The sequence below is a fragment of the Aulonocara sp. 'chitande type north' Nkhata Bay genome, linkage group LG17 (assembly GCF_057382095.1).
Source record: "Aulonocara sp. 'chitande type north' Nkhata Bay isolate Kocher_YH1m ecotype deep benthic linkage group LG17, A_spYH_male_GT1.1, whole genome shotgun sequence".
Classification (NCBI taxonomy): domain Eukaryota; kingdom Metazoa; phylum Chordata; class Actinopteri; order Cichliformes; family Cichlidae; genus Aulonocara; species Aulonocara sp. 'chitande type north' Nkhata Bay.
In genome coordinates this window covers 30604019-30631706 of record NC_141360.1, presented here as the reverse complement: position 1 = coordinate 30631706, position 27688 = coordinate 30604019, and the positions used below count along the sequence as shown (strand labels likewise).

At 37.8% G+C, this 27688-nt stretch overlaps 1 protein-coding gene and 1 non-coding gene across 2 annotated transcripts in view; one reads left to right on the top strand and one right to left on the bottom strand.

The window, feature by feature from the left end:
- The window catches only part of col7a1l (collagen type VII alpha 1-like), a 68182-nt gene that overhangs the window by 23428 nt on the left and 17066 nt on the right, over positions 1-27688 (top strand). Inside the window, exons 42-96 of the mRNA XM_086268621.1 lie at positions 30-101; positions 180-212; positions 1973-2044; positions 2166-2225; positions 2331-2366; positions 3517-3597; positions 3865-3900; positions 4064-4108; positions 4345-4416; positions 4853-4888; positions 5210-5236; positions 5403-5438; positions 5523-5585; positions 7267-7305; positions 7402-7455; positions 7922-7954; positions 8315-8380; positions 8563-8607; positions 8734-8769; positions 8854-8880; positions 8967-9038; positions 9191-9253; positions 9498-9515; positions 9606-9641; positions 9726-9764; positions 9859-9894; positions 9979-10113; positions 10225-10323; positions 11512-11691; positions 12014-12121; positions 14355-14399; positions 14776-14847; positions 15233-15289; positions 15384-15428; positions 15522-15608; positions 16546-16599; positions 16722-16757; positions 19758-19829; positions 19914-19967; positions 20061-20099; positions 20188-20718; positions 20841-20876; positions 21592-21618; positions 21704-21763; positions 23529-23654; positions 23895-23966; positions 24141-24176; positions 24325-24384; positions 24532-24576; positions 24679-24714; positions 25787-25822; positions 27009-27065; positions 27271-27342; positions 27464-27535; positions 27617-27652. Of these exons, the coding sequence (XP_086124747.1) occupies positions 30-101; positions 180-212; positions 1973-2044; positions 2166-2225; positions 2331-2366; positions 3517-3597; positions 3865-3900; positions 4064-4108; positions 4345-4416; positions 4853-4888; positions 5210-5236; positions 5403-5438; positions 5523-5585; positions 7267-7305; positions 7402-7455; positions 7922-7954; positions 8315-8380; positions 8563-8607; positions 8734-8769; positions 8854-8880; positions 8967-9038; positions 9191-9253; positions 9498-9515; positions 9606-9641; positions 9726-9764; positions 9859-9894; positions 9979-10113; positions 10225-10323; positions 11512-11691; positions 12014-12121; positions 14355-14399; positions 14776-14847; positions 15233-15289; positions 15384-15428; positions 15522-15608; positions 16546-16599; positions 16722-16757; positions 19758-19829; positions 19914-19967; positions 20061-20099; positions 20188-20718; positions 20841-20876; positions 21592-21618; positions 21704-21763; positions 23529-23654; positions 23895-23966; positions 24141-24176; positions 24325-24384; positions 24532-24576; positions 24679-24714; positions 25787-25822; positions 27009-27065; positions 27271-27342; positions 27464-27535; positions 27617-27652 (3618 nt within the window). The remainder of the gene's footprint in view (positions 1-29; positions 102-179; positions 213-1972; positions 2045-2165; positions 2226-2330; positions 2367-3516; positions 3598-3864; positions 3901-4063; positions 4109-4344; positions 4417-4852; positions 4889-5209; positions 5237-5402; positions 5439-5522; positions 5586-7266; positions 7306-7401; positions 7456-7921; positions 7955-8314; positions 8381-8562; positions 8608-8733; positions 8770-8853; positions 8881-8966; positions 9039-9190; positions 9254-9497; positions 9516-9605; positions 9642-9725; positions 9765-9858; positions 9895-9978; positions 10114-10224; positions 10324-11511; positions 11692-12013; positions 12122-14354; positions 14400-14775; positions 14848-15232; positions 15290-15383; positions 15429-15521; positions 15609-16545; positions 16600-16721; positions 16758-19757; positions 19830-19913; positions 19968-20060; positions 20100-20187; positions 20719-20840; positions 20877-21591; positions 21619-21703; positions 21764-23528; positions 23655-23894; positions 23967-24140; positions 24177-24324; positions 24385-24531; positions 24577-24678; positions 24715-25786; positions 25823-27008; positions 27066-27270; positions 27343-27463; positions 27536-27616; positions 27653-27688) is intronic.
- Positions 19062-19133, bottom strand: trnac-gca (transfer RNA cysteine (anticodon GCA)). Its single transcript has one exon. It is a non-coding gene; the product is annotated as a tRNA-Cys (tRNA).

The window sequence follows — 27688 nt, the reverse complement described above, 5'->3', positions numbered from 1 at the left end:
GCACTGACAGTTCACCTTCACATTTCTAGGGGCCTGCAGGACCGATGGGATTAAAGGGAGATGAAGGTCCAAGAGGACCTGCTGGAGACCCGGCGAAGGGTGTAAGAAAACCATTTCATATATTTCAACCTAGTATATAGAGGTTTTGCTATTAAACTGTCTTTTCCCTGTCACAACAGGTAATTGGTCCAGCTGGGAAAAAGGGGGCCAGGGTAAGTTACCAGTATGTGAGCTTTTTCCAGAACTTTTGCTGATCTGTTTCTATTTTCACCACTGAATTTTCCAATCAGTGTATACTACATCAACATTCTTCCAAAACATTGTTTTCAGCTAAATTACAGACTTCAAATATGTCAAATAGCCTTAAATGTCCTTGAAGAAATGCTTAACCTGTTGGGTTCTGGGGAAGGAGGTGATGGATATTCCAGCTGTCATAGGACATCAAGGGTATGGTCTGGATAGTTCTCAAGTCAATCATCGGGCACTATATATTCTTAATTACATAAGGAAAAGTTAAGAAAGGTGCTTTTAAAGTCACAGCATCCATAATCTACACCTTTATCATATGAGATTCCCCCATAGTGTTACTAACCGGCCTTTCCAGGCGATTCCTTTTACAGTTTGACTGGCTGACATCTGAAAAGGGAAACTGGTGTCTTTCTCACCATCTACCATATGCTAACATCAGCCTACCTGATCAAAAGCTGTGGGATATAAAGCACACAAAAGAGAAAAAGCATGTCACCAGCAGTCGGTGCAGCTAGCTACCTGTATAATTCCATCTCAGCCTTCATTTTTGCCATCTTCTTATACATGTTTCACATTCAGGCAGGCACCTGACTGGTAATTGGATGAACCCTGTGTCTCATTGCACTTAAAGAAAACGTTACATGTTGGTGGAACTGCAGTCATCAAGGAGCAGACGCCAACATTTTGGGGGTTCATTCATTACCTACACTCAGCATCTTACTTTTAGTAAAATCAGACAGTTTTTGTCTGTTTGATTTGAAATACTCCTTCCTTCCTGAGACATTTTTGGACAGTCCAGGGGTTAGCTGGCTAGCAGGATTTTAACAATCCTTTATAGATTTAGAATTCTGAGTTTGAGCTAATAAATTCTGGACAGTGGTACAGGATCCCTTTTTGTAAGCCTAACCTCTATAAACTTTCATTTGTCCCTCTGTCAGTTTAACAGATACAGATCAGCAATAGGGAGGCTGTGATATAGATTAGCTTTCTTTTAATTAGATCTATGCTTACTAGTTACTAATGGTTGTGGTTTTTGATGTACCCATCATCTATTCCAGGGTTGCTTTTCTTTTATGGGAAACAATGAAGTAATCATACTAGTTGCTAACCACGTGTTTCAAACCTGTGAGATAATAACAGACAAGAACCTAATATAGAAGTCATGCTGTGGTAGTTGCAGTCAGCTGTGAAACCTGGATGATTTAATTTTGTTCTTTTTCAGCTGCGTACAAAGAGACGTTGCAAACTCTGTGTAAAGTGCAATTATAACAACTTTTTCTGTTGGTACGAGCTGCTCGTCTGCAGTTAAGGCATTTAAGATTAAAATAAGGAAATTACTATTAGTTCCAGGTAAAGGTTTTATCATTGAGTAAAAGGATTTAAACTACTGAAACTATGGGTGCTGTAACACCTTTTTTAATTTCTTCTCAACCAGACTAAGCTGTGTGCACGTATTTATCTTAAGTGAGTTAAAATAAATCAGCCAGAGGTGAGTAATTGAAAACATTGTTAATTAATTGGTGTATTTTTGCAGACTCAATCTCATGGACCCGCTTATCGAACACAATTAAAAATTTTCTCTCATTAGCTTTTTCAGGGAGACTGAATGCTCTGTTGGATGGCACATAATTAATGACAGTCCACAGGGTCCATTTAGAGTGGAGAGAGGTTTAGCCTTCTCTTATCAATTGATGTACATGTGCTCATGTATGTGTTCTCTCAGGGGGACATCGGTCCAGTTGGTTCTACAGGCCCTCAGGGAATAAAGGGAGAACAAGGAGACAAGGGAGAAAAGGTTGTTATGGAGAGATATTGTCCATCATGGTCATTTCAATTTTATTATTGCAGGATTAGAGCAAATAGAATAACTGAATATCATTTTATGGTACGGTTATGGTTTGTTTTGATATGTGCAGGGTAGTCCTGGTTTTGGGATTCCAGGACAGCAGGGGCAAAAGGGAGAAAATGGAGAAAGGGTGAGTCATTTGATTCTTTAACGCTGATGCCATCCTGGAATCATAAAGCAGGAAATTGCTGTGTGTTGTTGTTGTTAGATGTTTTATTAGTTTCATTGTTTACAGGGAAATGTTGGTTTATCAGGAAAACCAGGACAAAAGGTGAGTCATCACTGGTTACATTAAGTTCTTCTCATGAATTATTTTTTCTGTAAACAATGGGTCAAAATACTACATGCAAGGTGAAAACAAGCAGTAGTATTCAAGAACACATAGACTATAAACACATACATTAATTTTGTATTTTTGGATTGACACCTTTGCTTAATTTTAGTTTTTCTTCTATACTTTTTCACTAATTTCCAGTAATAGGAGGCAGATGTGAAAAAAAAATCCACACAATCATTCTATGCAGTCTGCTGCATTTGGGAAATTTGCACAGTACGTTGCTACAAGTGAAAACAGAGGTTTTGTTGGTGGGCTATTCAGTGTCATGTAGGGGTCTACCTGAAATTATGTATGATTTGTTGCGTTTGTCCACGATCTTTTTTTTGTGAGCACTTCGCAACACCTGGCTTTTCCACACAAGTGTTTGGCAAATCTTGCCAGATAAATCCATGCCTAGGCAAAACTTCATAGGAGCTAAGGGTAGACATAAACATAGACAAGGCATAGACATGTTAAAAATATTTTTTTATGGCCAAAAATTCTTTTTGGTTTTAGAAGTTTACTAAATGTTAATTTCAGTTAAAGTTTAAAACACTTAATTGAACCACTTGAATAACATTTGAATTACGCCATATTACTAAACAGGGCAAAACAGCGTGTGAGCACAATCCCCAAATAGTACTCATAGGGTGACTTTACAGGTGATTTACAAACATTGTGCTCCTTTTCTAAACACAGTCAGTTAATTTCATTATCAAGTACAAAAAATGGGCTAAATATAGTCTCAATATCGGTGCAATTCTCAGCAAATTGTGTGTTGCAAATCAATTTGTGTACTGATTTAAATATGCTTCTACTTATAATTTACGACTTGAGAAAGGAAGTCCCAGAAATGGAGCAGGATCACTTCCTAAAGTCAGCCCACCTCTTAGATGCAATCTTGCCACTGCACTCTTTGTAAATACAGACAATACCGTTTTTTGTTTGTTTTTTTTACATCAAAACCCAAATTGAGCTGGCCGTTAATATGTTGTACAATTCTACAACAGATTTGTATTAAACAATTAAAAACCCCAATTATTTATTTTTAAAGCATACTTTTTTTTTGCTGACATTGTAAATCAGAGGTCATGTCTTTGCTCAGGGGAAAGATGGCTCTAAAGGTGAAAAAGGGAGCATTGGATTACCTGGCAATCCTGGAGAACCGGGATTAAGAGGTAAAGATGTAAGTAAATCCTGAGTGGCCGTTACAGCAACTATGAGTTTTGTTTGTATGGTAGGTACAGTGGAGTTCAGATTTAGTTTGATAAACAGGTCTATTCAGAAACAATGGTGTCAGAAAAATGCTAACAGTGTGAAAAATTTAACCAATGGACCAGAAAAAATGTAATTATTTTATCTCTTCCCTTTTGTTCACACGTATATTGTGAATGTTAGCACATTTGGCTAAATATTTCCTACTGCTTAGATTTATTGTTTAATTTGTGTGTAGGGTGCACCTGGAGCTATAGTAGAACCGGGAATGAAGGTAAAGTCTATTTGTTTGTTACGTGACTGTTTTGTTGACCAGCGCTTGGACTTTTAAACATGTTGCTTTTGAAGATTGTTATTTTTAAAATGATTTAACATCCCTATAATCATACCCAGCGTCACATATTACCTCCACGGAGTCATTTAATTTGTTTTCGCAGGGTGAACAAGGACCAGCTGGAGAGCCTGGTGAAAGAGGAATCAGGGTATTTGTTCAACAGTTGTAAAGTTCAAATAAGAAAAAAGGAAAAACAATACTTCCCACAAAATTTAGAAAGTAACTTCAAAATGTATTTTGACAAAATCTGAAAATGCGACAAACCAGTATGTAGTATACCGAATGTGTAGTTACAATGCTGGCCAGGCTTTAAATCTGACACTTTTATTTGTGAAACATGAGTCAAGGGCTAAATTCTTCCATTTCTTTCTACTTGTTGATCAGGGTCCATTGGGATTACCAGGAAAACCAGGTGACACTGGAGAAAAAGGTGACCCTGGCAAGCCTGGCCCACCTGTAAGTTCTTTGCCATGATAATTAAACTTCAGTCAGCACAACTGTGGTCAAAAGAAGATTGTTGTTTGAAGCTGTCTTACATTACTCATTAAGTGAGAAACAGCATTAAAAGGAAGAGCTGCGGTAAAGGTGGGTTGCAAAGGGGCTTGGGGGTATGCAGCAGCTGTGCCCCTGCTGAAGCAGCTGAAACACTTCACTGTGTAGAAGGTGGCGAACTGAACCAGCTGATCTGGGCTTGACTTTGTGGCCTTCCTGAGTTAATGCTATGCTTTATTAAATGTACACTTTTAAGAAGATCCACTAATAGGATCCTCATCTTTCTGCTTAGTATGTGTGTACAGATCAGTAGCTTTATACTGTACTATAACTAACTGTAATAATTCAACTGAAATTGCAAAACTTTAACATTACCTGAGATTTCTTTTCTGTTTTGAAGGGTGCCGATGGCAGGAAAGGTGACAAAGGAGAGGCGGTAAGTTTGTATCCACCATCTCTCCCTCCCTCTCTCTCATCAGTGAACATGTTTGGTTTTTTTTCTCCTGGCTGCCTGCCTTCTGATTATTCTTCTGTGTCAGTCACTGTTTCATATCTTCTCAATCTGCTATCCTCCTGTGTCATTCCCTTTTGATAAGTTAAGTAATTAACTTTGTTTTTTGTGTGTTTACCATCCTTCATTGCACCAAACTATTTTTCCTTTGTCTTGCAAATATTGGATTTGTTTAGAACTATGACGTTGTAGATTTTAACTGTGTTTTGTCTGTCTTCTTTTCATTGTGCTGTCATCGTCATAAAGGGAAAGCCTGGACCTCCGGGAACACAAGTAAACAAATCTCTATAATTACTTGATCAGTTCAACCATGTTTGACAGAGGCGCTTGTTAAAGCACAGCTTGTAAAAAGCCTCATTCCTCCATGAGACCTTATGTCTGTTTCCAATCAACTGAAACTGTGTTTGTTAACAATTTAACTGTCATTTTATTCAATCAGACTGGTTCAGACAACATACTGACCAGAGTAATTAAGGTAATTTGAAGAATAGCACATTACAACTTTAAATTCATTCAGTTAAGGAAGAATTAAAGGTTTTTGCCCTTTCCTTCTTATCAGGGCGATCCTGGAGAGCCAGGTCAGCCAGGTTTGCGAGGAGAAATGGGCCCGCCTGGGCCACAAGTGAGTATTTTCACCATATGAAGTAACCAACAGGATGTGATACGCAGTGCAGTGAGAAAGTCTTTTCGACTTCCTGTTTTCTTAATGTTTGCATATTTGTCACATTAACATGTTACAAATCATCAAACCAATTTTAATATAAGATAACCTGAGTAAAAACAAGTCTGTTTTTAAAAGACGATTTTTTTTTTTATCAAGGGGAAAAAAAGCTATCCGAACATATATGAAAAAGTTAACTGCCCCCACATTTTTTGAACATTGAGTTCAGTTTCACTAGCCACACCCAGGAGCTCAAAAATCACGCCATGACAACAAACGAAGAGAAACAGGATATCTGATATCTATCGGTCGGGAAAGCCATTTCTAAGTGTTTGGTACTCAAGTGAACCACGACAAGAACCATTATCCACAAATGGAGAAAACTTGTAACAGTGGTGAACCTTCACATGAGAGGCTGGAAACTCAAAATGAAGCGAAGAGCCCATCAACAACTCATCCAGGAGATCACAACTGAACTCAGAACAACATCTAAAGAGCTGCAGCCTTTGCTTTTCTCAGTTAAAGTTCACGATTCAGTGCCAAAAAGAGGACAAAGTCTCGTCTCACATTTGCCAAAAATGTGAGATATTACATTTTTGTAAAATGTAAATATAAATGTAAATATTACCCGATGAGACTAAAGCAGAACCTTTTGGAAGGTTTGAGTACTTTTACATCTGTTGTAAAATCTCACATTAAAGCAACACAGCCGTTCATTAAAAACAACCAACCGACAAACACACCAACAACAAAAATGATGGTGGTAGTGATGGTTAACAGATGTTTTGCTACTTAAGGACCTGGACGCCTTGCTGTAACTGATGGAGCCGTGAATTCTGAGACCAGAAAACCCTAAAGGAGAATGTCCAACCATCAGTTCACACCCTGAAGCTCAAACACGAGGTTTTGCAGTGGCCAAGTCAAAATCTGGGAATAATCAGAACATTTTGGCATTATCCTTGAAATGCATTGTGCCTTTCCTGCTTGAAAATCCTAAAATCTAACTGAATTAAAACAACTGTGGAAAGAAGAGTGGACCAAACTTTCCTTCACAGCGATGTGAAACACTCATTGCCAGTTACGTCAAACTCTTGATCACAGTTCTTGCTTCTAATGTTGGCATAACCAACATTTCTTCATTGGTTTTAGAGGAAACAACTTTTTGACAAGGGGCCAGGTTAGTTTGGATAACTTTTTGGATCTGTTTTTAATCATCGTTTAATAACTGCATTATGTATTTACTCAGGTTATTTTTGTCTAATATTAACATTTGTTTGATGATCTGAAACATGAAAGTGTGGCAGATATGCAAAAAAGAAGAAACCAGGAAGAGGGCAGTATACAGCACTATATCATTCATGCTAATGACCGTTAATTCTGTTTTTTTTGTACTTATTATTATTTTTTAGAAGTACTAAGCAGCCATTAATTTATGGACAGCCAAAAATCAAGCCCATTAACTTTTACCTTTCAGGACACAAAACTGATCATTAATCTAACTTGGTTAATCTGTTTAAAGGGGCATCCACACAGGAAGTGATCCTAAATTCATTTACGCTATTCTTATCTATTTCTTTTTTTTAAAATCAAAAGTAATATATTTTTCTTGAATGTCTTGAAACATCGTAATGTGTCTGTCCAGGGTCCAGAGGGGAAACCTGGATTACCAGGACAGTCTCTGGTATGCATGTGCATAATTCTAAATTGCACTTACTGTGGTTCTGTTTCTTTTTGTTTAATTACAAAGGTGTGTTTAATGTAACTGTTTGCCTTGCAGGGTGATTCTGGAAGAGATGGATTAGATGGCTTACCAGGAAAACCAGGAATGAAGGTTATAAAAATGTTTTATTGAAATTGCACATTCAAATATTTTGAAAATTTCCATGTAAATGGCATCGCGTGCACTATATTGACAAAAAGTATTAGGCCACAGATCTTCATCTCTGAAATGAGATCTTTTCATTCCCACTGCCACCAAGCCATGCCATATGCCTTTACAAAACTCGGTGTTTTCCTGTAGCAGGGTCTCATTATTGCTGCAGGGCAGTTTTGGAAATTTCTTTAAATAGTATCATTGCAAACATCACATAGACCATGTAAAGTTACAGAGCAGGGGTCATGGAGTGCCAAGGCGCATAGTGCCTAAAGGTCACCAATACTTAATAAAAACTGCGCGCCAGGAGCTTCATGGCATGAGTTTCCATGGCTAGGTGTAATGTGTAAGTGGCCCAGTATATTTGTACATATAGGGTATGCATGTAAGAGTTTGCTCACAAGGTGTCTTATGGTAACCGTAGGGTGACCAGGGACAGAAAGGAGAGCCTGGTCCGGTGAGTGGATGAATTTTTATGGAACTTAAATTCTTGTCATTACCGTATATGGTTTACTGCCCTATTAATATTAGCATAAAACAAGTTATCACTGAGTTACAGTGTATTATCTCACTTAACAAAAAAGAATAATGAAAAGAAAAGCTAAGATGCAGTCATGATTTTCAGTCTTTATGTTCCGTATATCAACTTTATGTGTGCTTATAGACACCTAAGCTTTTAGCATGTCAGCAGCTATTTTGCATTGCTGTGGAGTGTTTTACTGCCTCAGTGATAATTTGTCCAGTTTGTAATAACATTTGTCATTTTAATTTGCTGATATTTGCAAAAGGAGACTTTTTTTTCTATGCTTGTAAACAGAAAGGAGAAAAAGGAGATCAAGGCCAGGTTGGGATTGCTGGGATGCCTGGCTTACCGGGGACTCCTGTGAGTTTCACTCCGGCAAAACCATTATCATCCATTTTTTATACACTTTTAATGGTGACAGTCTTTAGTCATTCAAGGCAATATAACAAAATATATTCTTGCGTCAGGTGTGTAATTAGTGGGAGCCACATGTTTATCCACGATAATGATCAATCTCCTTTTTCATTTCCTCTTCTCTACAGGGGAGACCTGGCATTGATGGGAAGAGGGGCCTGCCAGGAAAAGATGTGAGAAACATTTGACAATTATACCACTTTGCTATTAGATATCACCTGGATTACTGTTTTATCCAATTTGCACATTTGTTTGCCGTTTTCTAGCTCTTTTTAGATGAAATTACTTTTTTTTCACAGGGAGAAAGAGGACTCAAAGGAGATGACGGCAAGAAGGTTCTTAGATTTGCTGCAGCAATCAAAACATTTATGAAGCTTTTATTCTCCATTTACTTGTGTTAACTTCACTCTTCATTCCAGGGGGACAAGGGAGATGCGGGTGCTGATGTAAGTATATTCACATTTATGAAGGAAAACACAACTTAGTGATGAAGTTGAGGCTGTAACTGGATGATGCTGTTTGTTTCCTGCAGGGTAAAGATGGTAGTAAGGGTGAACCAGGGCTTCCAGGTTTGCCTGGGAGGCAGGTGCTTGTCACTCCTGAGGTAAACATGATGCAAAATGACTTCATTTTTGGTGACTTGTTTATGACTACACCTGTAATCACCATTGGTTTGACTAATTCCTCATTTATGCTGGATGTTGATTCAGAAAAACATCACACAGTTTGACTTAATATCCATTTATCCCTTCTCAGGGTGCTACCATTGATGAAATCCGACAAGCATTCCCAATGCCAATGGGTCCTCCAGGACCTACTGTGAGTTTGATGCTTGTGCACATGTTTCTGCATATGTATAGCTTTCTTAAAAAATGGCACATCATCTCTGCTGTTGCATGGCATAATTCACTTGTCGCCTGCATGAAATCTAAGTCATCATGCAGTGATGACTACAGTGCTTATTTTTATTGTGGGCTACAATGAGAACAGATATGGTGAGCTTGATGTCATGCATTGTAGATGCATGTTCAAATGTCCTGCTCCTCTGTTTCTGTGTGTTTAGGGTTCTCCAGGATTGAAGGTAAGGTGGTAATGGTGCTTATATTGAGGCTGAGTTCTTAAAAAAAACCCTGAAATATAGCCTTGGTTGCTGATTTGTCTTGTTTTGCAGGGTGATAAAGGAGAAAAAGGCCTGAAAGGAGAAAAGGTAATGCTCATTTGACTTATACATCAGAAACATGGGAATGGAAATTACATTATGCTGACTGCATTTATTTTCATGTTTCTGCAGGGTGACGCTGGAGCTCCAGGAAAATCTCTTGAGATGAAGGTTGAATAAAGGATATAATAATTTCTTCTGTGGCATACATGTTCTCATTTTACATTATTAAGTATCTGAACAACGTATTTTCACTCGACTTTAGGACATTGAGACAATGTTTGAAGCCTACGGTATAAAGGTGAGCTCTTTGCACCACATTGTATAAATATGCAATAGTGTAATAAAATAAGAGTTCAGCTGTCTAAATAAAAGCTTTTTTCAGCTTCCTTTGCTGAAGGCTTTGATTGACAGGTTGCTGCAGGATGGCATAGAGGAGCTGCTTCATGTGCTCAGCAACTCCAAGAAAACAAAAGAAAACACAGAAAGGCACAACTCCAACGTCATCACTGACTACAAAGTACGTAGACTATTTTTAGACTGTATACTGTATGTTTACATTTCTTGTTTCCAATACCTCAAACTTTTCAAAACGACTACTACTGCTATTCATTTTATATTTTCTCGATAGAGTTCGGAGAAATTTGACATCACCAGCAGACCTTTGTCAAAAGCGGACACTTTTGAGGACACTGATGTAGACGGCCAGCCTCCTGAATCTTTCTTTGTTGTACGTAACCTCAGCCTAATCTAAAGAGAATGCTTGGGAACAATAATGAATCTATTAACCTACCACATATTTTAGTGGGTACACCTGTTCGACTTCTCATTAACGCAAATATCTAATCAGCCAATCGTATGGCAACGAAACACTGCATGTTCAAGATGATCTACTGAATTCAACATGAGCTTGATTTTGAATGTGTTATGGCTGTTGATGCCAGACGGGCTGGTCTGAGTATTTCAGAAACTGATAATCTGCTGGGAATTTCCTACACAACCATCGACTTACAGAGAAGGGTAAAAAAAAAGGGAAAATATCTAGCGAGCAGCACTTCTGTGAATGAAAAATGGCTTGTCGATGCCAGAGATCCAAGGAGAATGGTCACGCTTTGAGTTGATAGGAAGGCAACAGTAACCCAAATAACCACTTGTTTCAACCAAAGTATGCAGACTAGCATCTCTGAATGCACATCGAAACAGGTACCACTCCTGTCAGCTAAGTATAGGAAACTGTAGGCTACAATTCTCATGGACTCACCACAATTGGAGAAGTGGAGGTTTGAAAAACACTGCCTGAGTCTTTCCTGTGATGTTTCTACTTTGACATTCGGATGATAGGGTCAAAATTTGATGTAAACTGCGTAAAAGCATGGATCCATCCTGTAATCCTGTAATGGTGTGGGGAATATCTTGTAGGCACACTTTAAGGCCCTTAGTACCAACTCAGCATTGTTTAAATGCACAGCCCAACTCAACATTGCTGCTGACCCTTTATGACCATAATGTACCCATCTTCTGATGGCTGATTCAAGAAAGATAACACATCATGCAACAAAGCTCAAATCATCTCACTGTAGCCTACAAATTTGCAGTAATTATGTGTTGTTATCATGTCAGTGTGGTCCAAAATCTCTGAGAACTGTTTGCAGCAGCTTGGCGAGTCCATGCTTCATCGAACAATGTACAGCTCATGTTCTGAATATTTATTGTTCTACTAACAGTCCTTGATATTTATTGTTTAAGGTTCTGTGTAATCTTGAGTTTTTCAGCCGTCTCATACCTTTGTGCATTTTATTTGAGCTTGTGTGGCTTTAAATGTTTTCACCATGATCCTGGAGAAATGAAACTGTGTTTGATATAGTTTATCACCAGTTGTCACTAATATGTATTTTTTTTTTTACTTCTCTCACTGAAGGACCCTTTAAATGAAACTGCAGAGGATCCAACTTTATGGACCGTCAACACGCTGAATGGAGAACTGGAGCATGACACGATTGAGACCAATTTAAAGGAGACAGTAGACAGTACTGGAACTTCCTTTAAAGTTAATCTGACTGTAGTCAATTCTACTTCCAATTATACAATGACCAATGAGGTAAGGCTGTCACATTTCATATTTAGGCACTTTTAGATGGAAGAAAGACAGAGTGTAAACTTTCAGTGCCATTTTTCTTTTTTATATTTTCTATTATTCCCTTTATTTAAAGAAATAAAATGCAAATAAACTTCATAATAATTCCTAAAAAAGTCATAAAAGTAATTAATATATATCTAACATTCACATAATATTTCATAAAATGCTTTGTAAACTCTAATGATGTACATGTCATACTTTAAAAATCTAAACAATCCTACATTACAAAATATTGGTGTTATTTATATTCGGATTGCATTTAAAGTTAAAATTTGTCTGTAAGATGTTTTCAGGGTTACCTCAATCTGTAATGGAGACTGTTCTCCTCACTCAGGAGGACTCACTGAAGAAGAATTCAGGACAAAAGAAGAAGAACAGGGAACGTGGGAAAGTAAAGCTACCATAACTGTCATATTGAGGGTTGGGTTTTAGATAGAGGATGGAAAATGGGATACTTCTCCATCAGTTTACAATGAATGCATATTACCAAAGGACCATACAGGTGTTTGATGTTTTAGCTTATCTCTTCTACTTAGCATACACATCAGCTTTTACTAAATGGATGCTTCTGTTTTGATGTTTATGCTAATTTTAAGTGATTTGGACTCTCAGTTGTGATATTACTGCACAGTAATGTAGATTTGGGAAAGTGCACTTGTAGCACCAGTGAAACAGGGAATCTAAATATGGAAAATTCTTTAACGTTTACATTTTATTGAGAATGATGTGAGTTTTATTCTTTAATTTTAAGGGCTGCTCTAAGTTATGGTAACAAAGTTAAAGGCATGAAAGAAGTTAATATGAGTCACGTCTAGGGTGCCACAAAAATACCTGAAAGCTGATATTTGTGTCTCTGTTATCAACTGATAATGTGTTCTTTAAATATGCATTGATTATAGTTTGAAGAATCCCTTAAAATATATTTGTCACTAGTGGTTAGTATACACTGCCCAGCCAAAATAAAGTTGCAAAGTCTAATATTTTGTTGGATCCACGTTTATCTTTGATGACAGCATTGCCAAGATATTGTTTCGATAAGCTTATGCAGCATTATGTGTTGTCGTTCAGCGTTGCATTAATTTTTCTCTAAGATCTTGGATTCAGTCTTCCCCAGCACATCCCAGAAATTCTCAGTGGGGTTAAGTTCTTGACTCTGTGGTGGTCAGTTCATGTGTAAAATAATGTCTCATGTGCCCTGAGCCGCTCTTTAACAATCTGAGCCCGATGATTCCTGACACTGATATCTTAGAGCAGCGGTTCCCAATCGTTTTTGTACCATCGACCAGTTTAACGCTGGACAATTTTTCAGTCACTGTATATTATACCAAGCGAATGTGGAGGGTGTGAATCTCGCGATGAACCTCTTAATTTAAGTATGATTCTTAATCTCTTTCTTTCTTTTGTTTGGCATTCTGAGATCCCTCTGGTGACTCATCTTTGGCTCTTTCTTCCTGTTCAAAGAAGTTCTCCAGTGACATTTGTTTTTGGGTCACTGGGTTTTCAGACTTTGTGATGCATGGAAAAAGATTTAAGTGCAAGAGTAAGGTTTGGGTGAAAGTGTCATTTTTTGGAAAAATAAAATACCCGAAACTCTATCTATCCATCCATCCATCCATCCATCCATTCATTCTCTGCCGCTTATAACTTTCAGGGTCACGAAGGGGGGGAGGAAGCCAGAGTACTGGAGAGAACAAATTTATTCTTTCTTTGGAGCCCAGTGCAAAATAGTCCTCGGCCTGGTGATCTGGACCTCAGTTTTGGAATATCCCTGGGATAAGTTCATTCTTTCGGCACATAATGGTGGTCAACCATGATCTGACCAAGTGAAGCAACCCAAGGTCAAAAGGAAATGTTCTTACTTTGACTATGATTTGATTTCACCAATCGATCTCCAATTCTCTCACTGATCGCATTACGTCCTCGAAGATGATGGCACACCACTATCCTTTTAATAATGTGTTAGTTAAGTTATTTTTAAAAGTTTCACCTGTCTCCTTAGTTGTTTTCTTTCTCGACGCAGGTCTTTTCCCCGACTGTGGGAAATCATCACGTCTTCTGCTTTGACAAGCTACTCACTGCATCAGTTAGGGTTAAATAAACTCTTGCCATTCATCATATGAGCCTTAGTTTAATCCATGTTTTGCGGGGGATGCAGTGTATATGTGTCTATATATATTTAAATCACATGCGTAGTGTATCATATTTTAAAATGCCAGATCTAGCAAATATGATTCAAATTAAAACTCATATTTGCAAATTACTATTTCATTAAATTTTATAAAAATTGTCACAAGGTTAAAAAAAACACAAATTTTGAGTTTTCTAGTAATTATCTCATGGTTCAGTCTTTAAAGGGATATACACATAAATCGGATGGGCTGAAATATGTAAAACATCAGGTATGGTCCTATAAATACCATAAACAGCTCTAAACTGTTTGGTAAAACTAGATTTCATGTTTTTTAATCATCCTAATTTAACGGGATTTTTATTCATTTTTGATAAACATTAATTACTCATTTCCCTAAACTTATCAGCTGCAGTTTAGAACTTGATCATCAACAACTTCTGAAATATGGGAAACCTTCATCTTTTCTCTCTCTGATTGTGAACTTCTCAACCAGGGCAAAGGAAATAAAGGACGACATAGGAGGCAGAGACAACGCTTGGTAAATGTCCTTGAACAACAGATCAGAATAAACCCAGAAACGTTACTTCACTTCAGCCCCAACTAAATTAAAATGTCTAACCTTGCAAAATACAAACATAACTTTATAAAAAAAAGATTTAATGAAACATAATCCTAAATTAAAAGATTGTGAATATAAACACACTGAATGAACCACGTTTTGCACCCACAATATGCCTCATTTAACTAAAAGCATGCATTGATCCTGATGTCCATCTGCTTCTCACTGTAATATTAACAGATTACATTTGCTTGCTCGTTGATGTGTTCCAGTTATTCCAGTTATTCACACGTGATAAATAATGCTGTGCCACAATTCCTTCCTGTTATAATTGCTATTTCCTTTTTATCCTAAGACAAGTGAAGAGGCCAGGCAAGACGAAGAAGACGAGTTTTATAACGGCGAGGATTACAGTTATGAATACGAGGTAGGCAGCTGCAATAATAAATCAGTAATTGATGCACCGTTGGAAGCTTAATTTTAATGTGATGCTGATGATGTGGGGTTGTTCCTCATTTAGAGAATTGTGAGCGCCTTCTTGTTAACAGCCCTGCCAAACTCATCATCCAGTCACCTGCATTTTTTTTTTTCTTTTTTTCTTCGTAGCAGTATCTCTGGAGACTGAATTATATCTGCGCCCACACAAATGCTGCAGAGATCTGATTAATGACACACCCACTACCTAATCTTAATTATTACGAATAAATTAGTTTGTCATTACAGCCCACTTCATCCGCTCTCCACATCATCTACCGTGGGCTTGAGTGTTTAAAAGTTATGACGAGATTTTTTATTTTATTTTTTCAAAATAGGAAGAACTCACCACAATTGACCCCTTAATCCCTCGGGACTTCGGGGAAAACAGACAGGTAAATATTCTCTCATCTGTTTCAGCTGGACTGGGTACAAATGTTATGATTCATTTTTAATGTGACATGTGTTCAATTTCTTTAACATGCGCAGCTTGAAGTCCAAACAGATGAATTTCCCCATCCAGTGGATGATAAGGTGATCATTTGTAGCCCAATAGCTAACTAAAAGTAATAAACATTTCTGTTTTACCTGAACAATAATACATTTGTGTTGCTTTTGATTTGTAAGGAACAATTGCCCACACCCAGTCCTGCCCAGGTCGAGACCTTAAGTCAACCTATAACAGTCTTCTCAGACAGAGAAACGGATGCACAGGTGAAACAAATGTTGTGCTATCTTTGGTATTTATCTTTTGATCATTTTTATTCATTCAAGCACAAAACAAGTCAGGGACCTCTGCCAGGTTCCACTAAGAGTGAAATTACAGAGGGAAGTGTTTTAATTGTATGGACACGCAGTTCTTTATTATAAAGCAGAAAGAGAAGAAATCACCCACTGAGTGCCAACATAAAGTCAGTGCACAGCTACCTGCTGTGCTTCACCTTGCACATTCTTCACCATTTCTCCAGCTTTGCACCTACTATATGGGAGAAAGAAGGATCAGCAGACTAGGTGTTTTTCTCCACCTAGTTGGTGTCGCTACCCTCAACCATCCTGCCCCACCTCTCCCTCCTACAACTGATCCAACATACCAAACCCTCCCACCACACTGTCATTATCCACATATGTCGTATGATAATGAAAAAAGCCTAAAGTCCAGATAACTGGTGCTCACATGACATAAGAATGCCCTGGACAAACAATAAACCCAGGTAGTTCAGTCAGTATAGGCAAAAGAGCCTGAGCCGCATGTTGCATGGACATTTTAGGGATGACTGAGGCTCTTCTGGTAAAAGGGTTTGTGTTCAGCTCCTCTGCAGTTTGCATATTAAAGTGTTGTTATATTCTGAGTGTACTCTGGATGTGTGATAGTGTGAAAAAAGTCCCAATTTTTAGCATTGAGTTTAACAGTAGCTATCCAATCTTCTTTCAATAAACAGAAACTGACATCACAGAGCAACTTTCAGTACTTTTACCTATAATAAAACAAAACATTGAAACCTGCTAGCTTCATATTTTAATGGCAGATACTGTAGGTGCAAGCTTTCAGAGTAATGACAAAAAAACTCACTTTTTTAAAAAACGTTGTAAAATTTACCAATATGCTGGGGGGTTTGCATTCAGACTTGTGTACTTATTTGTCCCCTCCTAGGTTATCTTGCCAACCACAGAGTCACCCTCTCGACCCTCTGATGATATAGAGAAGGTATTCCTGGGCAGCTCGGTTCTCATGAGAAATATAGGGCATTGTTTACTTTTTCTTTCTTTGTATTTTGCTTGACTTTCCAAGTGACATTTTAACTTTAAAATTCTGATGTGTCTTTTCAGTCTACACCTCCTTCGGCAACAGAAGAACCAGATCAGGTGGAGTTTTCATTTTAAGTTCTACAGGCTTCCGTCTTAAAGATCTTTGCATGCCTTGGACTGAAAAACTTTATTTGCACTTATGCACAAGGGTCCTGAAATTGATCTGCAAGTGCTTGAATAAAACAGCGAATGGGCTTAACTGCAGTTGTCAATAAATAAACCATAAGCAGCACTTTCATCATTTTCAAGACCCCTTTCTTTCTTCTGCTTTTGATGAAAATTTCACCAGTGCAAAATAATGCAAGTGTTTGTTTAAGGCTGATGTGAATACATGACCAAACATGACCAAAGCATGAGCGGCATACTTTTAGCATGATTTCTCTAAAGCTTGTCTGAATGCAAATGAGCAGAAAATATAGTCCAGCTGTTCATGAATGATTTACTGAGAAAAGAAATCCAGAGAGTTACTTTTAATACTTTCTCTCTCTCGTTTTTTTAAACAGGAAATCTCTTAATTCCCGAGAGACTGAGACTATAGAGTCTTAATCATTCATAAGAAAGCACTACACGGAGAGTGCGAATAAACTGTGAACCGTTTTCTCTGGTGATGAACCCTGAACAACGTCGTTTCATGAGGGGGGACTTCTTTCCGCACAGAGACAATGTCACTCACCAAAAAATACCGTATACATTACCAGAGTGTTTTTCTCTTGTTGTGGCTCATAGAAAATTAGGCACCTGAAAACTGTCCTCGTATGTAGGTTGTGTTTTTTTAAGCTTGGTCAGTGTAAAAACCAGTGTAGCTTTACTTACCTGCCAGAAACTCCTAATTTATTTATGACAAGTATTTTTCAGTAAATAAAATAGAAGTAAGCTTTCTTCAACATGACAACAATTTGCATACATACTTCAGGAAATACAGACATTTTATTTATTAAAACATGGAAATACTAAGGGTTTCTTACTTTACCATACCCTGTGAATACCATAGATAATATTTAGAATCTAGTTTTACTATAAACACATATGTAGCCAGATCAAACACTTGTTACGCTGGTGAAATTTATCTTTATAATTATATTGTCTGTGTTTAACCTCTCTGTGCATGTGTGCTTAAGTAAAAGTGACTTTCTAAACAACTCTGTGTCTTCCTCCTTTTTTCTCATCGTACAGTACTCCACAAAAGTCTTGAGCCACCCCTGATTTCTTTATATTTTGCTTCCAAGGAGCCAGACTTTCTTCTCATATTTAAAAGTCCTCTTGAGCAATAGTTCTCATGGCTTTCTGAAGTTTCTTGTGAAGGTTTTCTTTGGACATTGACTGCTTTTTCACTCATTTTTAGTGTAGTCTTGTACCTTAATATGCATTTTTGTTTGTTAAGCTACTTCACGCTGAACTGTTAATTATCCAAGCATAAAATAGCACCGAACTCAAGAGGTGAGCCAGCGTTGTATCTTGAATTTGACAAAATTTGAATATACATAAAATGATAATTCCCGAAGATGTTTTAGTTAAAAACCTGCATATCTTTGCAGTGCAGGGTGTTCTGAAAGAATCTGAGAAACCAGACAAGAAACACACACACGCACACACACACACACACACACACACACACACACAAACTATGCAGTAGATGTCTGTATCTGAAAGTCGTGTCCTTAAGAATCAGGAAAAATCCAGCAAAGACACCTGGTCGTTCAGTTGATCCATCTGTTGAACTTAGAACTTTTTATTGTCATTGTACAGTTGCTTGCACAATGAAATTATGTAACAAGACCACAAGGTGTCAAAGTAAAAGACAATATGCAGATATATAAGACAAACTACAGGAACACTATCCATCCATCTGCTTATCCTTTTTTCAGGGTCGCGGGAGCCTATCCCAGCTGTCTTAGGGCACCCTGGACAGGTCGCCACACTGTCACAGAGCTAACGTATAGAAACAGACAACCATTTGCCCTCACATTCACACCAATGGGAATTTAGAGTTTTCAATTAACCTAATCCCACGTCTTTGGACTGTGGGAGGAAGCCAGAGGATCGGGGGAGAACTTGCAAACTCTACACAGAAAGACTGCAGACCGATGGAGAAATTGAATTCAGGACCTTCTTGCTGTGAGGCCACGGTGCTAACCACTGTGCTGCCCTACTATGTACACTAGAGTGCAATAAATAATAAGTAAGGGTGGAAGGGCTATGGAAATTGCAGATCTGCCAAAATATTGCACAAGGGGAAAAAAAGACACATTAACATAATAAATACAGAAAAGCAGCAACAGAATGCTAGTATGATTAAAGAATTGGTTCCGTGGAAGTAAATAAGTAGTTCAGAATAACAAAGAAAGCAGTGAGTATATCTGAAGGGGGCACCCAGATTTGAACTGGGGACCTCTTGATCTGCAGTCAAATGCTCTACCACTGAGCTATACCCCCACCGATACCTGAAGCCTCATCAGAAAGAAGCCATTCTTAAGGGAGGATGGCAAAGAACTGGACTGAAAACCAGTGACAACAGGTCTGATTAAGAGATGAAACAAACTTTAGAATTTTTGGTAAGTAATCATCATTATCTGTGGAGGAGGTCAGGAAAGCAGTACAACAGTGAATATCTACAGCCATCTGTAAAACATGGTGGAGGCTCTGTCATGGTTTAGGGTTGCATTTCAGCCACTGGTGACCTTGTCCGATTTTGATCCACTATGCAATAACATCAGAAGGAAAGTTTCTGATTGGCAAACAGTCATGATTGTCCTTCCCAGAGCCCAGACCTGTTGAAGACAGTAAATATTCAAAGAAGAGCTTTGAATGCTCTTCCAGAAGCCTGGACAATTTCTGGCTGTGTTAAAAAATAAAGATGATAATAGCAAATGGACTTTCACCCTTTTAAGAATTGTACAAACTGAAAACACAATGTCAGATGCTGTGTTTTTGTGTATGCCTGCACATGTTTGTTTCCCATTTTCCTCAAACAATATAAAGAAATTAGAGGTGGCTCAGCACTTACAAAGTATATAAACATCAATCATCATAAATGATTTGCTAAATTTGCTTATGAAGGCTCTGTGGGAGATGGAAGTGCCTCAACCTGAAATCAGGGTGAAAAGAGGAACATTTTGGCCTGACTCCATGGTAAGCATCACCTGTTTTTGTAGAAGACTAATGAATGATTTTTTTTTTTTTTTTAAATCATGAAGTAAAATCTGTATGTTTCAGGCGTTCATGCCAGGTGCCCCAGGAGGACGAAATCGGTTTAAGAAGGCACAGCAAGTACTAATTTTCATCTGATAGTTCCATGTTTTAAAAAATTTAAATCAATTTGCATCTAAAAAAAGTGTTGCTTTGTACTCATTTAAATTACAGCACATCTCCTCTGGAGCTCAGGGTTACAAAATCTGGAGCGTAAGTCTGTTTTCAACAGTAGAGGTCAAGTGTTTATCCAAATCCAGATGGATAGATGACTTACAAATACGCTGATTTGTGTTTTTAGAAGGATGAAAAAGAAAATCCAGGCCTTCAGACACACAGCCGGAGTGAGAGACAAGAAGCACGAGAGAGATGGAGATACATCGATACAGAGACAGAGGTTCCTACAGAAACAATAGGTGGAGGAGAGGAAGAGACAAAAGCGGAAGTGGAAGATTGGGGAATGGAAAAAGAGAAAGAGTTAATGCCTGATTTAAAACCAGTCCCTGATCCAGTCTATGAGGAGGAGGAGAGAAGTGGAGACAATGACTGGGAGACAGAGGAAGGTGTAGATCAAGAGAAGGAAGAAGAGAAGGAGGACTTGGAGATGGAGAGAGAGAGGGATAGGCTGGAGATGGAGAGAGAAAGACAGGAACTGGAGAAAGAGAGGGAGGCCGAGCAGGAGAGGGAAAAAATGGAAAGCGAAAGAGAACTGGAGCGGCAGAGGGAGGAATGGGAGAGGATGAGGGAGGAGATAGAGAGGAGGAGAGAGGGAAATTACGATGAAGAAGCTGGACTGCCGTACCCATATCCCCCGGGGTATTATTTACTGAAGGTAAGGGCAAAAGAGTAAAATGTAAACATGTTACACTTTTCTTGAAATGTTCGATGACTGTTTTACAAATGAGCTGTTTATAGACATGATGATGATCACTGACTGTCTTTTTTGTGCAACAGGGACAGCCAGGTGAAAATGGAAAACCAGGACAAAAGGTGACAAGATTTTGAATGTTATGATAAAACTTTATTGAAAAGATTAAAAAGGGGATAAAGCCATCAAAATTTGCAACAGGTGGCTCAAGCCTTGCAAGAAAAAAAATAGTATTATTTAGCTGTTAAGAGTCATTGATCCATCACGTTTGCCGCAGTTGCTAGCTAGTTTATGCCTCTAAAATTTGTTAGCTGTGTGTGACTGATATTCTTCCATCCTAGTGATAAATATTGCCCAACATCAACCTTGAACCAACCCTTTGAAATAAAAGATATCTATGCTGAAATGACCGAGTCGCTGATACTTTCCCACTGATTTCAAGCATTATTTTTATTATCATCTTAAGATCACAAAGCAAGAATGACACATGTCCCCACATGAAATGTTCCACCAGTTCATAAAAATATCATGGATGCTCCCCCTCCTCCCAACACTGCATCTGTAAATGACATCAGAGCTCAGGGAGAGCTTCCCTCCCGTCTCGCCTGTCACTGAATCTGGTTGAGTCCAGGGCTTTGATGTCCCTCCTGCTCTATTTCTGTATGACTTTGAGACAGTAGATTAAAGCAGACATTAATAATTCCCCTTGTTAAACATGCTGACAAATCCTGTTTTTTTTTTTATTTCAAATTCCTCCGAGTTAGTTTATTTTGGCACATGAAAAGGATGTGTCACGGTGCACTCCGTTATTGTAACTCATTTCTATGCACTCTTCAGGGCGAAATTGGTGAAAAGGGACAGAAGGTAAATATATAAAGATTTAACTTTGCTTTTTAAATTTTAATGATGGTGACTGCGCAGATGTGTTCATCTGTTTTGTTATTTTTAGGGGGAGCCGGGCATCGGTCACAGAGGGCCAGAGGGTCAGGCTGGTCCTCCTGGACAGAAGGTAAAATTTCTATTTCTCTGCTCATCCCTTATGGGGACTTTAAAGACTGATTTTAATGTTATTAGACTGACTGTCAGAACTGTTTCAAGTGTGCTAACGTAATAAATAACATAAGTGTTTAATCAACTAGCCTTTTAACCTTTTAATATCATAAACTGCATTAGCTGATAGCTGTCATCCAGATATGGGGGGGGGGGGGGGGGGGGTTACTGATGGTTACTGGTCTGTACACCAGTTGAACTAAAAATCTTAATACATTTATTTGACCACCTGTCATAAAAACATAAAAATACTAATCTTTTAGAAATTTATTTAAAAAATGTTATTACATTATTAGATTATTATATCGTTATTTATTTTTTTAAACATAACTTAAAAAACTAATATTTTATATGGCCTCCATTAGTCTTGATAACAGCTTGCATTCTTGATGCCATTGTTTTTATGTACTTGTCCCTTTTTTCGTTGAGTTCCAAATAGTTTCCAGGTGTTAATACGGACTTTGAATGTCTTTGTCTTTGAATCCGCTAGATTATGTCTCGTCTTATGTGTCTAAGAGACCACATCTAGCATCATGAAGTACTTTAATGTGGACTCATTCCCTTTCAGTGAGCATTTTACCAGTTTAAACTGAAGTAAAGAATTTCAAAATGAATTGTTTTAATGAATGAAATGAAATGTTTTAATATCCAAATTTGAGCCGGCATGCTGGACATTCAAGCACTAAATGATTTTTCTGTTTAGAAATGGTAAATGGCCTGCATTTGTATAGCGCTTTACTCAGTCCTTAAGGACCCCAAAGCGCTTCACACTACATTCAGTCATTCACCCATTCACACACACATTCACACACTGGTGATGGCAAGCTACACTGTAACTACAGCTGCCCTGGGGCGCACTGACAGAGGCGAGGCTGCCAGACACTGGCGCCACCGGGCCCTCTGACCACCACCAGTAGGCAAACATGGGGTCAGTATCTTGCCCAAGGATATTTGGCATGCAGCCAGGAGGCAGCCTGGGATCGAACCACCGACCTTCTGATTAGTGCAACTAATGAACTGCAATTTGTCATCTTAATCAGAAAAATAATGATGTTCTTTACTATTTTTCATGTTTTTTTGTAAAACAGTACATTTGAAAATTGGACAACAACAATAATTATATTTTAGCATTCAAAATATCATTTTGATTAAAGAGTTTGTGAATAATGGTGGATTAAGCATTACAAAAACATAACAAGTGGATTTAGTAATTGCCAATAGTTTTAATTTAGGTTAGCATAGACCTTATAATGGTGGGCTGTGAAATACATTTAAGAGCTCTCTCTCCATATGTATATATATATATATATATATATATATATATATATATATATATATATATATATATATATATATATATATATATATATATATATATATATATATACACATACATATACACACACACACACACACATGTCCTAGTAAATTAATTAGCCCCCACAGACTTCCATAGCATTCACTTTGAATGACTTCAATTCACATCACACTTTTAATTTGGAGCATTTAATTGACTCAGTGACTCATTCAAAATTATGTTTGAGCTTTTAATTTGATAAAGGCAAGAAGGACCTTACTTCAAAGCAATTATTCAAAAGTAATAGAAAAGCTGAATAACAACATTACAAGAGACAAGTGACCTCTGATGATGTGCTCATCTTCAAACACTGAATTTTTTCTCTTTTTTTCCTGTATCCTTATTTTCTGCCATGGTGTTGCCTCAGGGTGAGCCCGGCGAGCCAGGTCCTCCAGGTGCTCAGGGCATTCAGGGAATCCCTGGCAATCCAAGCATCCAGGGCCCCACAGGTCTTAGGGGTCTTCCAGGGGACCCAGGAGAGGCAGGTAGAGAGGTATGTCACCATACATTATCTTACAATGACCCTTAAACTCTTTTGAATGCCAATACAATATAATAAATGAAATGATCTAACAAATGAAATAATCTTCGAGAGAAGATTCATTCTCACAAAGATTCGAGAGAATCTTCGTGAGAATGAATTAATAAGAAGAGGTATAGACAGAGAAGGTTATAAGTATTACCTCACTGCTTAAATAATAATGATGAGGTATGATGTTTGTGTTGATATTAGGGCAGCCGAGGTAAAAGAGGGAAGAATGGCTCCCCAGGATCTCCTGGACCTCGAGGACCGCCAGGACCTCATGTATAGAAAACTTAACATATCATTTCTGTCTTTTAGGTTGTTTATTTCTATGCCAACCTTCTACGCTAAAAATCACTGCTTGTTACAATTTTGTTTTTCATTTTATACTTTTGTTTCTCTCTGTTTTATTGCTGGCTGAAAATGAGTCCAATTTCTTTTCGTACCACCTGATAGGGTATTCCTGGCATACCCGGAGAAAAAGGAGAAAAGGTAAGTACTAATATTATGCACAGTTGTGTAAGCCAAACTTAAAGGATGGTGTTATTGTTATTTTAACATAAATCTATTTGCCTCATACTACAATTAAGCAGTTTTTGCCACTTCAGAAATGATCATTTTCCCTTCTTCATTTTACCAGGGTGACAGTATACCAGGTAAACCTGGTGAGAGAGGCGTAGTTGGCCTCCCAGGTAAAAGGGTAAGTTCCTTTTTACATATTTGACATTTGGTGACTATGTTGTTGGTGATGTTTAGACCAGACAGGAACTGTAGTTTTTAATCTTTTTATAATAACAAAAAATCAGCGTTGCCATGTTTGCTTATGCAGGAAAATGTTTCTTTTCAGGGTGACAAGGGCTCTCCAGGTGTTAAAGGAGCTCCTGGGCCCATAGTAAGCAACTTTTCAAAACCACACAATTGAGCATGAAGTTTTATATAAAACCCTTAGTGACATAGAAAAATACGCTATCTTTCACCCTTCTTATAAAAACAGGGTCTTAAAGGACTGAGTGGGAGCAAAGGTGAAAAGGTGAGCTGTTGCCATGACTGATGAATCAGTGACGTTTCTTGTTTTCATCTTTTTTAAATCAATTTTCTGAATTTTTTTTTATTAGACGTCTTAGATTACAGCTAATGAGACTTTAATATAGAAAATTACATATATTTTATATTTAAAGGACTATACCACCAAGTGCAAACTGAAAACTCTGTGTTGCACTTCATGCAAACGGCACTCAGGCTATGCTGTGTCCAGCTTACCAGGCTCTGAAATACAGTGAACTGAAATTGCTGTCGTGTTGCTTGAAGCGCCTCAAAACTATGTGACACAGTAGAGTCAAAAAATATTATTTAAGTTGATGTGCATCTTTGTTTCTTATCGGCACTAACACTGTTAACAATGTATAATTACAGCAAGAGACACACAGTGTGCATATTAGGACAATGTTTCCATTCATGCATCCATCACTGTTGACTGCAGGGAGGATAGATGGACTCAGTTTATCTGCGACATAAGCATGTTGTAATAGAACAAGATAGCGAGCATATATATTTGCATAAGTACTAGCTGCTTTTATCTGTGCAACCAAAGCAGTGAAATGAGTGACTGGATGTTTTTCTATTTACCCTGAGGATTTCTGTTAAACGAGTGCATGAAGCATGAAGCTGCTATAATTCTCAGGTGCCCGAACATCAATAAACAGCTGCTTGCGATTTATTTTTACTTGCACATGACTCACTGACATTAAGATGTGAATATTCTGCTCTATTACAGGCACATTTATGTTGCAATTGTAATTTCCCGTTTGTTTTTAAGTATCAGTGGGTACAGGCTGTGTTAAAAGTGGTGTCACTTGTTGGTCAGCCTGCATTCATATTTGTTTGTCTTCTCAGACAGTGTCGTAACTAAAGTTTTGCTGGATGATTTTATTATCTATGATGGTCATGTCAAAAACCAATAAAATCTCATCATGTTGTGCAGAACTAGCGTTCAACATATTTTATACTAGAACTACTACAATGTGCGTGCATTTTTCTTGTATTGAAATTGAAATCATCTTTTTTGAAAGTGGATTTAAAAATCAAGTTTTGTTTTCTTTTAGGGAGATCGTGGATCACCTGGAGTCAAAGGAGAAAGGGTATAATGAGTTTGTCTTGCTCTGTGGTTAAACACATTGAAAAAATGTGTGTCAAACAAGACATATGTAAGATTTACAGCTTTATACAAAGGTTAAAGTTCCAGTAATACTCATAATATAGATTTTTTCTTGTGCCTTTAAATCATAAATCATTTGTTTGCGGAATGCAAACAAATAATCAAAGAATAAAGTTGTTCTTTAAATTACAGCTGTTGTTGGAACTTAATCCTTATTCCTTGTGAGAGTAACCTCTTCTGACTTTACAGCTTTGTATTTACTGTATCTGTGGATATACTGTCATATTAAAATTAAAGTACACCCTCTTTCAGTTCAAAGGTTTTATGTATACATAGATAGGCTTTATGTGTGTGGCTCCATACTGTAGTCGTTTACACATTTGTTAAACAATGCAAAAGATCCTCAGTACAGGACCAGGAGGAAACACAAATCCCATGGGGGCTGCATCGGGATGCCCATTGGGTGTAAAAATGTGCCAAATCATAATACACAGAGCCATCTCCTGCAGCATTCCCTGTGAATAAAAGAGCAGACAAAGAAACTTAGAAACTTAAAAATAATTAGTTCCTCAGCAGCTCTTAATATTATGTAAATACAATTTCAGATGAACAGCAACACTTGAAATGTTACACTGTACCATTATTTATTTAACATATATTAACACATACTAAGCCAGACTGCAAAAGTAGTATGGGAAAAACCAACTATATTTGTTGAAGAACAGCTCTATTAATGTGCTGGCACAGCATTTGAGTCATGGTGAGGTCTGGACTTTTACTGAGCCATTGCAACACCTTGATTCTTTTCTTTTTCAGCACTTCTGTTGTAGATTTGCTGCTGTGCTTGGGATCATTGGCCTGGTGTATGACCCAGTTTTGGCCAACTGGGTAGCTGTTGGACAGATGGCCTCACAGTTGAATCTAGCCTATTTCTAGTCTATCTCTATTTGGTATACAACAGAGTTCATGGTTGACTCAATGACTGCAAGATACCTAGGTCCTGTAACTGTAAAACAATCCCAAATCCTTACCCCACCACCACCGTGCTTGACATGAATATGATGTTTTTGTGCTGAAGGCTGAAACTAAAAGAGGGTGTTCTTTATTTTTGAATGAGCTGTATTTACATTAGTTTCATACTGAGTGTACAACTGAATTCCTTTCTGCAGGGCAGTGTGCTTCAAATCCAAGGACCTCGTGGCTATAAGGGTTCCAAAGGACAGCCAGTGAGATCCCACTGACTTTTTTTCTATTACTCATTCCACTAAAATGAGTTTCAGTACAAAACATATTGAAACAACTCAAGCCATCTAACACATACACAATAAAAAGAGCTGAAAATATAAACTGTAAGCTTAAAAAAATGTGTGAAATTACACAAAAAAGCTTAATAAATTAGCATTGAAGAAGTGTGCGGGCATTTTGTTTCAGGGTGAGCGAGGTTCACCTGGTTTTGACGGGGATAAAGGAGAAAAAGGCGAGGACGGTCCTCCTGGGGTCAAGGTAATGAATTCAGATACAACGTTGTTTAGAGTTTGGAAAAGTTTGCAGGTTACAGAGTGTAGTACCAATCATGTCTTGCTTAAAAACATCTAAAATCTAACTAATTAAATGTTTTTAAAAGGGTGTAAAAGGTAATGCGGGTATAAAAGGTGCAATGGGAAGATTTGGAGCACGGGGCCCGGTAGGACAAAAAGTAAGTAAGTTAGGCATCAACATTAGTTCAAACATTCATTTCTGGCAGCTCTGTGTGTGAAATTGTCACGATTGTCTGCAGGGAGATCCAGGAGATCCTGGAGTCAATGGAGTGATGGTACTGACGTCTACGACATTTAAAGCCAATATTCAG